This window comes from Mya arenaria, chromosome 10 (assembly GCF_026914265.1).
Source record: "Mya arenaria isolate MELC-2E11 chromosome 10, ASM2691426v1".
Lineage (NCBI taxonomy): Eukaryota > Metazoa > Mollusca > Bivalvia > Myida > Myidae > Mya > Mya arenaria.
The window spans coordinates 11,913,248-11,928,958 of NC_069131.1; the positions used below are offsets into that span (position 1 = coordinate 11,913,248).

The 15,711-nt window shown below is 31.9% G+C and overlaps 1 protein-coding gene across 12 annotated transcripts in view; it reads left to right on the plus strand.

Moving 5' to 3' along the window:
* Nucleotides 1–15,711, plus strand: part of LOC128205605 (uncharacterized) — a 120,467-nt gene that overhangs the window by 85,116 nt on the left and 19,640 nt on the right. For 9 of the 12 annotated variants that reach the window (XM_052907344.1, XM_052907351.1, XM_052907346.1 and 6 more), the window contains exons 15-25: nt 213–358; nt 778–795; nt 2,882–2,980; nt 4,040–4,179; nt 4,983–5,277; nt 6,421–6,583; nt 7,755–7,793; nt 9,875–9,943; nt 10,980–11,108; nt 11,355–11,414; nt 12,036–12,122. In XM_052907344.1, the coding sequence (XP_052763304.1) occupies nt 213–358; nt 778–795; nt 2,882–2,980; nt 4,040–4,179; nt 4,983–5,277; nt 6,421–6,583; nt 7,755–7,793; nt 9,875–9,943; nt 10,980–11,108; nt 11,355–11,414; nt 12,036–12,122 (1,245 nt within the window). The remainder of the gene's footprint in view (nt 1–212; nt 359–777; nt 796–2,881; nt 2,981–4,039; nt 4,180–4,982; nt 5,278–6,420; nt 6,584–7,754; nt 7,794–9,874; nt 9,944–10,979; nt 11,109–11,354; nt 11,415–12,035; nt 12,123–15,711) is intronic. The other 3 variants (XM_052907345.1, XM_052907348.1, XM_052907353.1) reach the window with 1 other exon arrangement.

The window sequence follows — 15,711 nt, forward strand, 5'->3', positions numbered from 1 at the left end:
TTGATAGGGAGATAAATCCCCTAATTTTTATCTAAATATTGTTTGTTTATATTTTGAGGAGACCTTAACTTAAATATTTCTTACCCAATCCCGATGAAACTTGGCGACAATGGTTTGCGGGTAAAATGTTGACAAGTTCTATCGGGAGCTGAATCAGCCCAGTTTTACCAGAGTTTATGCCTGTTTCACATTAAAATATTCTTATACTGCAGTCGCCAGAGAAGTTCTCATTCCCATTCTGTAAGTTCAACATCAAGCGCTGCAAGGAGGCGACAGGTCGTGTTGTCATGTGGCGTCAGATGAGAATCCTCAACAGCTTCACGCTTGAGGCCACATTCAGTGGAACTGCCATGAACAAGTAGGTATCCCCCATATTAGGATAAATGGTTCAGTCCAAAGCTAAAATGGATGAGTTTATTATTTTATTTTAGGGAAGACATTTGTGTCACCCTTAGGGGTCGGGGGGTTAAGGGGGGGGGGGGGGTAAGTGGTCAGTCCTTTGTTCACTGATAATGAGTTGATAAATGTATTTGTTGGTAAAAAACAGGATTTCTGTAAAATTATTGGTGCTTAATCTAGTTCATTTCTGTAATTATCAAAATGAAAAGAACAAGATATGAAAGATGTTTCTTTGATTCAAAACAGAGCTTGAGTCGATTGCTTATAAAGATATGTTTTAAAAAAGTATGCGGTATAAAGCTGTAGTCTACTTATTTAATTAAGATGTTGAAATATTGAATCAGACCATGTACAATTTTCAATTCTTCATTTTTGTAGCTGTCGAAGAATTCCATTGTAAGGCAATCTTCAATGAACTGTTATGATTTCCTTTACATTTAGTTTGTTAATTTGCACTTTATAGTTTGTAGAAACAATCTATAATAAATCTCTTTTGCTTTTTAATTTACATGGCAGAAATTTAGATGCGTAAGTGAATGACTGTGCATGTACGCTATATACTTTTGTGTGTAGACCATTATGAGGCCGGTTGTTTGGAACTTTGTTTAAGTTTACAACGTTGTTAACGTCATCATTGTTAACTTTCAAATCATTATTCATAAATAAGTTTCACTGATACACTTAGTCTTATGATCTGCAATATTCCTAACAAGAGTTGACACAACTGTTTCAGCTGTACTGCTTTTATTAAATACATGAGCATATCATCAACTAGTTCACAATTAAATGTTAACAACGATGTTGTTAACTTAACCCTTTGCATGCTGGGTAAATTGTCGTCTGCTCAAAAATGTCGTCTGGTTTATTCTAAATTTCTTTCAATTGACTTAAAACTTTGGGGATATATTGACTGAGTGGCAAACAGCTTGGAACCTGACCAGGCGCCGAGTTACTTGGTGTCTGGTCTGGTTCCAAGCTGTTTGCAAAGCCTTTAAAATTGCCATCATTGTTTCAGCTGTACTGCTTTTATTTAAATATTTGAGCACATCATCAAATAGTTCACAATTGAATGTTAACAACGATGTTGTTAACTTAAACATAGTTCTGAACAATCTGCCCAATGTATCGTCTGAGATAAAAGTTTAATCTCCATGGTAACAATGCTAAATTCATGAATGAATGTATGTGTCCATGGTTTGCTTATAACGATAAAACTAAAACATCTTAACCCTTAAGCTGCTGATGGCAATTTTAAAGGCTTTGCAAACAGCTTGGAACCAGACCAGACACCAAGTAACTCGGCGCCTGGTCAGGTTCCAAGCTGTTTGCCACTCAGTCAATATATCCCCAAAGTTTTAAGTAAATTGAAAGAAATTTAGAATAAACCAGACGACATTTTTGAGCAGACGACAATTTACCCAGCATGCAAAGGGTTAAGCTAGTTGTATTCCTCATTTATAACTGTTTGATCCCTGCATAATATACATGTTACTATTGTATGTTTTTATTTATGGTCCTTATGCTTTTTCATATGAATGGCATAATTTTTATATCCTATGCTTTGTAATCAATGCTTTGCAAATAAAATACTTTATGATTGTTTTTCACATATTGTTAACAATAAGTGTTTCTGGTTTTTAATTTTGATAATCTTTATTTAATTTGAATGCCTGTGATTTTAAATTGAATATCTGTTTTAAGTTAATCTTCGATTTCATTTTAGTGCCTTTAAAACATGCTTTCCCTAAACTATAGTGCTTGTTGGGTTAAGATACAGGTTTTATCTTTATGTTTGCTTGACTAATTTTGAATGCTTAAAGACTAATTAACCTAAAGTTCTATGGGTTCTTAATTACTAGGCTATGTTTCATTTTTCACCGGCATGATCTATACGTGTAAAATTTAATGTACATTGTAAAATGATATACCATCTCATTGTTTTTTTTAAATTCATTATTTGGTCACTCCTTTCCTTTGTGTGAATAAGGATTATGGTGTATAAAACAAGCCACATTTGCATGATTTTGGGGTCTTAAGTCAACAAAAAAAATATGTTTAAAATACTTCTTTCTTATGGATTGTCATTGGCTCATCATTTTCTTGACGATTAATATGACAATTAATTTACTCATGTTTTTCCTTACTAGCAACAAATTTTGTCCCAATAAGTTAATTGACTGCATGCTTAATGGCCCGGTTGTTTAAAAATGCAAAAAAAAGAATAATTTAACTTCTCTTCCCAAAATTATGCGATGCGGCTATTTATGCATGTGACCCTTTTATGTCTATCTCAATACAAAATGATATTTGTTATACAGTTTCTGTATAATTTCATATTTATAAAAAATGTTAACAATTTAGATAAACAACCTTAAACCAATTATATATACCAAATGTATTGTATTCCATTATAACCATTTAATCCTAAATAGACTGATGTCTCTTCAATGCTAAATGAAATAACTTATATGTCTTTTTCCAGGGATGAGTGTAGGCACTTCAACATATCAGACTACATGGAGATGGGCCATATACTCTGTCAGTGTGTGCTAGAATACCATAATACTCAGGAAAACAAGGCGTAAGTCACTAGTTTTTAATAAGCCATATATCACTAGTTTATAAGTAGAAGTCACAGGTTCTGACAGGTAGAGATCACTAGTTTATGACAAGGAGAAATCACTAGTTTATGATAAGGAGATGTCGCTAGTTTATGACAGGTAGAAGTCACTAGTTTATGACAAGTAGAAGTCACTAGTTTATGACAAGTAGAAGTCACTACTTTCTGACAAGCCATAAGTCGCTAGTTTCTTACAATTAGATGTCACTAGTTTCTAACAAGAAGAAATCACTAGTTTCTGAAAAGGCACAAGTCACTTGTTTCTGACAAGGAGTGAATCACTAGTGTTGTACAAGGTGTAAGTCATTAGTTCCTAACAAGGGGCATTAGTCACTAGTTTTTGACAGGTAGAAGTCACTAGTTTTTGACAAGAAGAAGTCACTAGTTCATGATATGTATACGTCACTAGTATACAGCCAGTAGAAGTCACTAGCTTATGACAAGGCACAAGTCACTAGTTTTTGACAAGGTGTAAGCCGCATGGTTCTGACAAGTAGAAGTCCGTAGGTTCTGACAAGTGAAAGTGGAGAAAGATTTTGCCAGCATATGGTATCACATACTGTTCATTATCTTAAATGTTAGTTTGCCAGCCTACAAATTTATTTAATATATATACTACTTTTTTGAACAGCACTTATTTATGAGGAGCTTTAGTTGCAAGTCATATTTTTCCATGCCTTTGTATGCATGATATGTTCATATTAATGCTCATTTTATCATGAGTTTGTTGAATGCAATTTTAACTGATGTACTTGTAAATCAATTTACAACAGGCCCAGGTTGCTATCCTGTAAGAGGTTGATTGATGAAATACAGATGTTCAAATTTATTGATTGATACAGAAGCAAGATTCACCACTTTGCTTAATGTTTGTTAATGTTGCTAGACATTTACTGACAATTAGAGTTACCCATATATCCATCTGCAGTCAATATGATGCATTTACTATTATGTGTATATAAATTACTAAAAAATCCATTGGCTGAAATAACTTCACTGCATGTCCATGTGTTTTTGCAGGCGTCAGACGGAGATTGTTTTGGAGATGACTCGATACCTGACTTGCCAGGTGCTGGAAAGAAGGAGAGGGGTCTCGTATAAGATGCCGAACCTGAAGGCCTTCATCAAGCAGCAGGAGGCTACCAGGGCAATAGAGGAAGGTAAGTAGATACTCTTGAAGGTCTTGTCCAATATGGAATTGAACTAAACAAAGTTGTACATGATGCCGAACCTGAAGGCCTACATCAAGCAGCAGAAGGCTAACAGGGCATTAGAGGAAGGTTGGTAGATACTCCTGAATTTTTGTCCAATATGAGTTTAAACAAAACAAGGTAAAGCAAGGTGTCTCATTGAATATCCCAAACCTAAAAGACTTCTTCAAGCAGCAGGAAGCTAACAACAGGAAGGCAATAGAAGAAGGTTTGTAGATACTCTTGAGGTTCATGTCCAATACTAAATTAAACATAACAAGGTAAAGCAAGGGGTCTTGTACGAGATGTTGAACTTAAATGTGTTCTTGATACAGCTGACAGAGCTCTTGAAGGTTTGTATACAGGAAGGTTAGTATGATCAACTTAAAGATAATTGTAAGTTAGCACAGACAAAACTAATAAACAGTTTGGCTAGCATTTCAAAGATGTTTTAATAGGTAAAATTGTTTGTTGTTTACCATTGAAAAATGGAAAAAACATAACTTTGACTACTGAAGACAATGAAAAAGAAAGGGTCATGGTAATTTATGTGAGTTGATCAGGAAATTCCAAACAAACTATGAATTATGGCCCAGGTAAAAATGTTGCATCTGAAAGCCTTCATACAAGTGGAAAAATGTCTCAAGTTTCTTTTGAAAATGCTATTATTATTGAGTTTAAATCATACAGTAATACTTCATCTAAAAGGATGAAAAACATTTGTATAATGTTTAAGTCTCTTTAAGAAAAAGAAAATGTGATTATATTTCCAGACAAGAATACATCTAGTCAAGATCAGGCGATGGATGAAGAGAGGAGTAGAAGTGTTCCAAATGAAGACAATTCTATTGTTGCCATGGAAACTGTAGATCCTGTGTTGAGTGATCGAGACGAAAAAGTTAAAAGACGAGACAGGAGAGTTGAAAGTCGCAATACAAACAATGGTGTTAATAATCTCAGCAAATTAGATGTAGAAAACTTGTTAGATACGGAGAATATGAAGACAATGGATGGTTGTTTGAAAATTCTAGCTCAGTTGAATGTGTCAGAAGCCTTAGAGGAATCAGAGTAAGTGAAATAAAGAGAAATAACTGCTTTAAGAATTGAACAGAAATAACAGCTTTAGGAATTAAAGGGAAATAACTGCTTTAAGAATTTTAGGGAAATAATTGTCTTAGGAATTAAAGGGAAATTACTGCTTTAAGAATTTAAGGGAAATAATTGATTTAGGAATTAAAGGGAAATAACTGTTTTAAGAATTAAAGGGAAATAACTGCTTTAATAATTAAAGGGAAATAGTTGCTTTAAATTTAAAAATAAAGAACGGCTCAAGGGCAAATAACACTAATTCTGAAGTGACTACTCATTGTTTCATGCCTTATTTCTTTTAATAAATACAAGACAGTGAATCAATTCATGGTTATACCATCACAGACTTGGCTACCTACCATCTTAATAGGTTTTGTAGCTGAATGGTTTGTGATTTCAAAGAACCGACTGAACATGCTTGATCTTCTTGATCTTTTTCTTTTTTAATTTTTACCATATTGTTCGTACTCCATTTGTACTCCTACTCCGGATTTGGTTACTTTGTCAACTACAAGGTGGTGATGTTAAGCCAATTTTATTTTTATTATAAGAAATGTAACGTTTTTTTAATGTTTAGTGCAAATGTGGAACTTCCTCCCCATATAAAAATTTTTTTATGGTGTTGGAGGTTGTGAAGCACATGAAATCAGTATTATTTGAAATGCAAATTTGTCAATAATTATTGTCGATAGAATATATAGAACATTTATTTAGTAGTCTCTGTCATTAAAGTATGAAAGGGAAATAACTGCTTTAAGAGGTAGTAATTATTTTTTTCTCATCATTTAATGGATGTTAATAATCTGTGCTCAATTTATGACCAATTTGTTATTTTACATTTTAATCATACCCCTTTTTTACAACAGAATTGTGTCTATTTATATCATTTTTAGTGGATATCTTTAAAATTTAGATTATAATCCTGTTCTAGATTTGAAAAATGTATGTCATTCTAGCATTATGTTAATTAAGAAGGCATGTATTTTTATAACTAGCACAAGGGTTGCCAATGGTAGCTGTAATACTTAAGTTCTTCAATTGTCTCCTGAAGTAGCAATCCTTGTTTTCCTTTTAGATTAGCTTTATCCACATATATAATCCTAGAACATGATCCCATTCCAGCTCAAGTGACTCGGACTCAGAATCTGAGCCTGAACTGAAACCACCGCCAGAACCGAAACAGAAAAAGAAGAAACGTAAATCAAAGAAGCAACGTGACAAAGAGCAGCAGGATCGAAAAGGGGGGTCAGGAGGTTCCGATAAGAAAGAGGAGCGGAGAATGAGCGTAAGTTTTAATACATGGTGTGATAGAACTATTTTTTACCTTAGGCATAAAAAATGTTTGTTTAAGGTTTCCAGACCTAACCAATTTTTTGGCCTTGAACCACGACAATTTTATTGCCTTGAGAAATATTTTTTTTATCAATTGTTCAATGTTTTGGGCTTTACAATACCAGTGGTGCTTATACTGATTGTAATCAAAACACTTAAGCATATAATTAAAGTTTTTAGTATTTAACTGAAAAATCTCAAGAAACAATTTGCCTAATAAATTGATTAAAAATAAATATATATATATATATTCCAGCATACCTACCCTTTATTTTGGACGAAAAAACCCTGAAACAAACATATTTTTTTTTTTAACCTTATACACCTTGTATTTTGTCACTTTCAATTGGCTGATTGTTCAGAACAAGGTTTAAGTTAACAATGTTTCCAGAGCAGTAATGATTTGAAAGTTAACAATAATGAAGTAAACAATGTTGTTAGTTCTAAACAATCAGCCCTCAGTGTATCTTTTACAGTATTCTTTAAGAAATGTTTCACTTTAACTCACATACAAAATACTTAACCGATTACATCTTTTACTTACATGTTGATATTATATTTGTTGTCTTTCTGGGGCCGTCCGTATTCAATAAGCATCTTAGTAACAATTTTCAGCTAAGTTAAAAAAAAAAATTTTTTCTAATTTGAATTTTAAGAAAAGGAACAATGTTTTGTACCCTAAAAATATGAAATTAAGCTAAACAACATATGCATATGAATAAATCTGATGAAAAGTATTTAAAATAATTGATGTCAAAAATTACGAAATTCTCACGAAGATGCTTATTGGATATGGCCCCTGGTAAAGACTTGGATTTTTCTGAATTTATTGATTTTTTTACTCTTTTTTTTACATTTTATTACATATTCTTACATTTGTTTTGCATGTTTATCTGCAGTAGAAGCTTTCACTGTTTGCAATTAACAGCCTGTATACTTCTCTAGATAAATAACATTTCGCAACTCTGTCCTAGGATATTTTCTCAGAAACATATAATATATCAACTCTCAAATACTAGTTCTCTGTAGGGACATTTATTTATGACACAATTACTTATATATTATTATTATTATTATTTTGCTAGATTACTAAATTCTATCTCAATTCTTGTTCTTTAAACTAGACAAATTGTTTCCAATGCACCACATCCAAGTGTCATTCGGTAAGTTTTTAATCAGGAAGGGGTCCCTGTCAATTTTGTGGTTTTATTCTTAACAAAGTTAACTGGTGTAAAAAGTAAGGTTGTTTGGCGTTTTGTTCTGCTTTGCATTTTATTGCAACTCTTTTCTTAAGGTAATACTTTAGAATGGAATTAAGAAAGTATTAATTATTTAGATATTTATTCTACAAGCCAACCAACCAAACACTTTGTTAGGCATAAAATCCTTCCCTGGCTAGTCTTAGAAGGGGCAAATGAATAAAGCATTAATGGTAGGTTCAAGGAGAATGGAAATTCCAAAAGAAATAACAAGATTATGTCATTAAAACAGTAAAACATTCTAAATCAGTAAAGAGATTCTTTACTAAAGCAACATTTATGATCACATAATATTTCAGCAGATATGAAATTGCATCTGACAGTATCATTAACATTGTATCGAAGTAGGATCAAAGCTCATAAACATGTGGATGTCAGAACATCAACATAATTCATGAACATACAGGCTTTGCTACAGGCAACTCATGAACATACAGTTACTAATGTGTAAACATAATGCATGAACTTAGAAATGACAGATACATTAACAGAATTTGCGAACATGCAGGTATTGTTGTAGTTGCACAATTCATGAACATAATAGTAACAGATACATGAACATTATTCCTCTACATATTGGTTTTGGTATAGTATCACAATGGATGAACATAATTGATACAGTTACACAATTCAGCAACATACTGTTACTGTTAAAATAACATAATTCATGAACTTACAAGTATTTGTACAGTAACGCAATTCATGAACATACAGATATTGGTTAAAAACACAATTCATTATCATGCAGGTATTGGTACAGTAACACAACTCATGAACTTATAGGTGTTAAACCATTGACATAATTCATGAACATACAATTAATTGATACATTGACATAATTCATGAACATACAATAAGTTGATACATTGACATAAATCATGAACATACTGTTATTGATACATTGACATAATCATGAACATACAGCTATTGATGCATTGACATGATTCCAAAACGTTCAGGTTTTAGAATGAAACAAAATTCGAAAAACACCTCCACATACACAGTAAATAAATCAGGAACATACAGTAGTTGACTTTGAAACAAAAATGATATTCAGATGATAGTATAATATGAAAAGTATCACTTCTCCTAAAAGTATCGCCACTTCTCCTAAAAGTATCGCCACTTCTCCTTAATTTGACTGGAGGGAGAAGTCACTTCTTAAAAAAATTCAGCCTAGTGACAGCCCTGGTATTAATAACAATTTTCATTAATATGCTATTTTTGAAGATTAAAAAAAATCATGAACATTCAAATGATTCATTTTATTGGAATGGTTTAAAAGAAAGAGAATCCTGCTTAGTTCCCGTCATTGTTTCTTATACCTTGTTGCAACTGAGTATGTCTCGCTTTGTATGTGTCCTGTGTCTGTGTTACCATGCAATCCAACTCACGGTGAGACTCATTTGTTTGTCAGCTAGTCTTATATGTAATGCTAGATACTTAAAGAAATACATGTGCTGCTCATCTATACATTTTTGTACAAATTATAATTGTACATTTTATATTTTATATTAAATAACCATGTTAAACATTTGCCTGTTATTGTTCATGGAAGAAGTACATGTACATCATTGTCTATTTAGCTCAGAAGCAAACACTCCACATACCATTAGCTTATAGTGTGCACCAGCGATTCACCAGCAACTAGTGTTAGAAAGCATCATCAAATTATTAATAAGAAAACACTGTAGCATTTCAAAGTTGTTATTTATGAATGTTAGGCTACAAAAGTGGTAACTGTAATATGAAAATAATTTATAATGCTAACGATGTAAGAATACACAACAATCACGGTAACAAAATACATAAGGCTCTTACAGTTTACATGGCGATTTCTTTTTAAAGTGACAGCATTATTAAAATTTGACTGACTGAAATATTTTTTATAATTTTTGATCTTTCCTGTTTGATGTTGTGTCTCAGAAATTAGTCTCGGATCTAGACTGGATTTATTCCTTACTGTGTGTCCCTCTGTCTCCTAGGCTCTACCCACAATTTCGGCCAATCAGGGGATGGACCCTCGTAATGATGGCGCAAACAGTAGGGGACAGGTGCGTTCACATGTTGTAATGTTGTATCTCTAAATATTGGGATTGGTGCAAAACTCATTTATATTTCAGTTAGTATAGTATGAGCTATTGGAGACATCTATTGGTAGAACAGTTTTGCAACGATCTCAACATTTTTTGTGAAGTGTTATTATGGATTGTGCCCTTATTGTGTTTAATGTAGAAGATCGTATTAATATTGAGTGAATTAAATGAGTCATAAAACTTTCTCATCATATTAATGAACCTTTAAACCAAGTGTGATGATGTTTTTGCAGAGGTAATAATTAACATCTTTTTTGTCAGTCATATTTTATTTTTTTGATCTTTTGTTTAAAAACTGTTTTCTCAGATAAATTTCTTTTATCTTCTTACGTTTTTATTTCCTATCCTAACATTTATTTACAAGACTTGCTACTACTTTTTTTATTTTACAGTTACAATCTGTTTAACTAACATAAGTTAAAACTAGATTTCAAAATGATTTTAACCAAAAGAATAGCTGTTTTTTACAAATATTTTTATAGATAGAACTTTCTGAACTAAATTTAACAATCTGTCAGTTGAGTATTAAAGACATTGATACTTGACTGTTTCATTTGTCGCCCAAAATATATGCGTATATACTGATCTACAAGCTGTGACACAATGTTACATGCTGTCTATCTGAAATCTGAAAACCTTGCTTAAAAATTGCTAAAAAACAGGAAATTGTACAATTTACATAAAATAAACAGAAAAAAATGTTGTCATAAATAATGGGGGAAACCCTGTTTCATCTTGCCCTTTTTTCAATTTTAGACAATATTAAACATGATCTACATTGCCATCTTTACAATATACAAGGCAACAGCTTCTATGTTGCCTTTTTGCAAGTCAAGAAAGAAATGTTACATGGTAGCATGTACTATGGTACTAGTAGTGCACTGGAAGTGCACTACAAGTGCACAAAGGTGTCAAGTTTGGTCTAACAATACTGTACTCATTTAAACTGTTACAAGTGAACATTTTTTCATGTTGAACATTCAACACATTGCAGGGTAGCAGCAAAGACAGATATTTGAAAGAGAAAAAGGACAACGCACATTTTGTAAGCAAGTATGTGGGAAGGAAAAATGGCGGAATTCCTTGCTTTGCGGAGGAGAGGAGTGTAGAACGTGCAGCTAAGGTAGAACACATTCTTGGCTTCACATAATAGTTCATGATTTATTGTTTGGCTCTTCAGATGCTCATAGAAAGAGGTTGCAACACTCCTCATGGTATCTTGTTCAAAGTACATGGAAATATGTGACAGTCAATGCTGATGTGTACACAAGCCTTATGTTATGCATATATTTGGTATTTGCCTAATAAGATAAATAACATCTTCATTGGTATATCATTTCTCTGTATTATATTTTCTTCTTTTTAACAGAGAATGGCTGAAATGAAGAAAAGGGGAGAAGAAGAAAAGCAACGAGAAATGGCTTTCTTCGTAAGTATACATTTGTATTAAGAAATGTTTTTGTTTTTTTAGTATATTAAAGGTTGAATATATAGTTCTTATTTTATGCTATTTACTCTGTTCATCTTTTTTCTTCTTTGAACTTATTTAATAAAGTTGGTGATTGCAAGCTATTTATGAGAGTTCGATTTAAGTAAATATAGAGTTAAAATATTTCTCAAGTGAATATTTTAAGACCTTTGTATACATAAATAAAATTTCAGCTTTTCTGCCTTTTTTCATCCTATGATATATTTTTACATTATTTGTTCTCATATATATTTTATGTTTTTTGTAATAATTATTTATGATATGGTAGAGTGTGCATTTTATTAGGCTCCAGTCCAATAGTTTCAACTTCGCAGATGTTTTACTGCCTGATAATTATGTGAACAAAACAAATATGCCAAGTAGAATGCACACAACTGTTTAACATATCAATTCTTTGGCCAGTATGTATATTATTAGATTTTATAGATGTGTTTAATCAATATATGTACATTATATATAGAACAATGCTGTTTTTTTTCCTCTGCTTAAGAAACATAATAGCAAAACTTAATTTATATAATTAGATGTATTTCTAAATTTGGAATTTGGTACCTGATACAGATGAAGGAATATCTGAATGATACAAAAATGGAAATAGAGATTCCAAGTTCTACTGCCCAAATTGCAATGCCACAAGTACACGTTAAGGTATAATCTACAAACCAGACATGGTCATTGTGTATGTGCATGTACCATGTTTGGTTAAAATGCTCAACTCCTAATGCAATCTCCTGCATGATGGCACCTAGTGTGGAAATGATATTTTATCGATACATGGTGTTTAATTAATCCATTTTTGACTGAATTATGGATGTGAACTCTGGGGTAGATGAAATGTAGACTAAATTGAGAATATGCACAACTCTTTTTATTAATACTTTGAGAGGGGTTATAATGTGAATGATTATACATTAATTATATATAACTTATTTTAGTTAAAAAAACTCTAAAATTATTCTATATTTCTACCTTTTGTAACAATAACAATATGTCTGTGTTCAAAACAATGTTTTGGCCTGCAACATATCAAAATGTATCATTTCTGTATTTCATGAATGGATTAATAAATTAACTTATTTTCAATAGACCCATTTATTTGGCAAATGGTTTGTTTAAAATAACCATTATTAGCTAGACTATTGGAAGAATAGGTGGGCTATACTACTCGCCCCAGCGTCGGCGTCTGGTTAAAGTTTTAGGGAATGTTGGGATTTTCACTTATAAATCCAGTACCCTACATTCAATTGACTTAATACTTCACACAGTTGTTCAGGGCCATCACATGATGAGGTTAGATAACTCCAAATTATTCTTTACACAGATTTTGGCCCTTGATTGACTATGGAACTTAGGTTAAAGTTTTAGGGCAAGTTGGAATATTTATTAATAACTTCTATATCCTTTGTTCAATTGACTTAATACTTCACACAGTTGTTCAGGACCATCACACAATGAGGTTACATAACTCCATATTATCCTAAATACAAGTTATGGCCCCTGATTGACTTAGGTTAAAATTTTAGGGCAGGTAAAAGTTTTAGGGCAAGTTGGGATTTTCACTTAAAACTCCAATACCATTCATTCAATTGACTTAATACTTCACACAGATGTTCAGAGCCATCACTTAATGAGGTTAGATAACTCCATATTATCTTTTATACAAATTATGGCCCCTGATTGACTATTGAACTTAGGTTAAAGTTTTAGGGCAGGTTGGGATATTGTTTAATAACTTCTATACCCTTCATTCAATTGACTTAATACTTCACACAATTGTTCAGGACCATCACCCAATGAGGTTACATAACACCATATCCTTCATACAAGGTATGGCCCCTGATTGACTTAGGTTAAAGTTTTAGGCAAGTAAAAGTTAAGGGCAAGTTGGGATTTTAATAAAAAAACTTCTATACCATTTAATAAATGCACTTACATCTGCATGACCATCTTACAACAAGAAACATAACTCCGTTTTAAGTCTAAATACAAATTATGGCCCTTGATTTATTTTTTTTAATATCCTTTGAAAGGCATATTTGTATATTCTTAACCACATTTTCAGAATGGGAAATCAAGTTATTTGAATGACTTGCATCATTGTTTGGGCGGGCTGGTGGGAGGGCAGCATTATGTATCCAATAATTTTAGTTAGGTTTGACATAAATAGACCAAACTTGGTATTATTACATCGTTATTGTATTCTAAGTCAAAGTGTCATAGTCGAGCGCGCTGTCTTACGAGGGCTCTTGTTTATATAAATTGTCAGTTCATGTATGTGCATTTTAAAACAAATAATGCTAAATATAAAAATGGCTAGATCTGTACATTTGCCAAATCAATAAAACTATATTGATCATACTTACATGTTGTTTGTTTGGTCTCTTCATCTTCATCTTACAGCATGGAATATTATAATAACTAAACTTTCCTAGAGCTTTCATCTTTCCTACAGATGTAATCACCCAACAAGAAAATAAACCATTGTGAAGTTGCCTTACAAAAGCAATATGGATTTCTAAACCTTTCTCTCATAATGCACATTTTGTATTGCCGTACAAATTTCAGATATTACGATATTATTGAATCAATGTCAAATTATTATTGAAAATAGTATTTTTTCTTAAAGTTATACTTAGCCTCTTTGTTTTTTGAAGAAAGTTGATGTATTATCATAGATTTGGTGTCTGACCAATGGTGGCAAAATGTTGTCATGGCTGTTAGCATCATGCATACGCTTTAATATTGACTATGACATTACTAAGAAGTTTATGCAGATATTCAAGTTAAACTTGGTGCATGTGTTATCAATGCCAATGCGTAGATTTGTAGCAAGTTCCACAACTCTGTTTAAAATATAACTTGAGTTACGCCCCATAACAAACAAAGGATGAGTGTTGGCACTCATAACAGAGTTCTTGTTTTCTTTGGCAGAAAATACTGAGAGAAATGTTTTGTTAAACTTTACCTTAATTTGACTCTAACTGTTTCTGTTTTCCCAGACATCCAAAAGCTGTTATGAATTTGACCGTTTTCCTGGAAGAAAACTTTCTAGCTCAAATCCTAGTTGTGATTTATTTCCGGTTGGTAAAATGTGATGTGAAAAATACAATTATATGTGGATTAAAATCACACACTGGTTGAATGTTATACCATATGAATTCACAACTATGAACATAACTTCCTGTTTCACACTTAAAATGTATGACATAGCTTTCATTAAAAAAAAAATGTGCATAATTTTTTAAGAATTTTTTAGTTTTGAAACAGTAGGGATGGCTCAAAACATCATACTTATAAGTCAGTAGGTGATGTTCAATATAGCAAATGAAGACCTATATCAACAGAAAAGCTATTACGTAAAAATGATATTTTATTGAAATTGTATCCAGTTCTAATACAAAAGCTGCTTCAGATTAACATGTTAACTTATTGCACGCCTATCATTTAAATATCTTCTAGTCCTACTGCAATTTGGAAGACTTTCTGGACCTGCCTGATTTGCATAGGTTAAGAAGTTATGAAAAGGTATTCGTTTGTAACAATCGTAGAAAAAAAATTGTGACCTTAGCTTGGCAGATTTTCATTTATGTTTAACTGTTATAGAATTGAATTGTATGTCTGTGAATTACTTTGATAACTTATGGATAATGTAGTTTTATGTTAATTGTTTAATAAATGTTAAAATAGTGTTGGTTTGTTTGAAATGAATTATACCTGTTTCATTAATTAGTAAATGTAGTTTTACAAATGGCTTTTAAAGAATCATGTATTTTGATATGTAAGTTTTGAATAATTTTCAGAATTATTTAAGTCTGAACTTAAGAATTTTCTTTTGAAAGCAAACTCATTCATCCAAACTTTTATGCAAAGTTTTGGTCACATTTTATTATTCACGCAGTGTTTTATATAGTACACAAAAAAATCATGATTTTGATGTTGGATTAATAAGTACCATGTAGGGTAAAATGTTTTGTTCATTGCAGAAGATGTAACATTCTTAAAATCTTAAGCTTTTTGATAGCTAGTACCTTTGCTCTGAGTTGCAGTTTAAAAGCCATTAATTGTGTTTACATTCAGTGTTCGCTATATTTTGTTTAAGTTGCTTTTAAATGAATACATAGCGTGTTGAATACTAAGAATTGTTACAATACTGCTGATTCTATCACTATCATAATTAACTGTTTGCCACTTAATAATCTATGTTGTACCCTGGTTGTCTGAAATGAATAACACCACT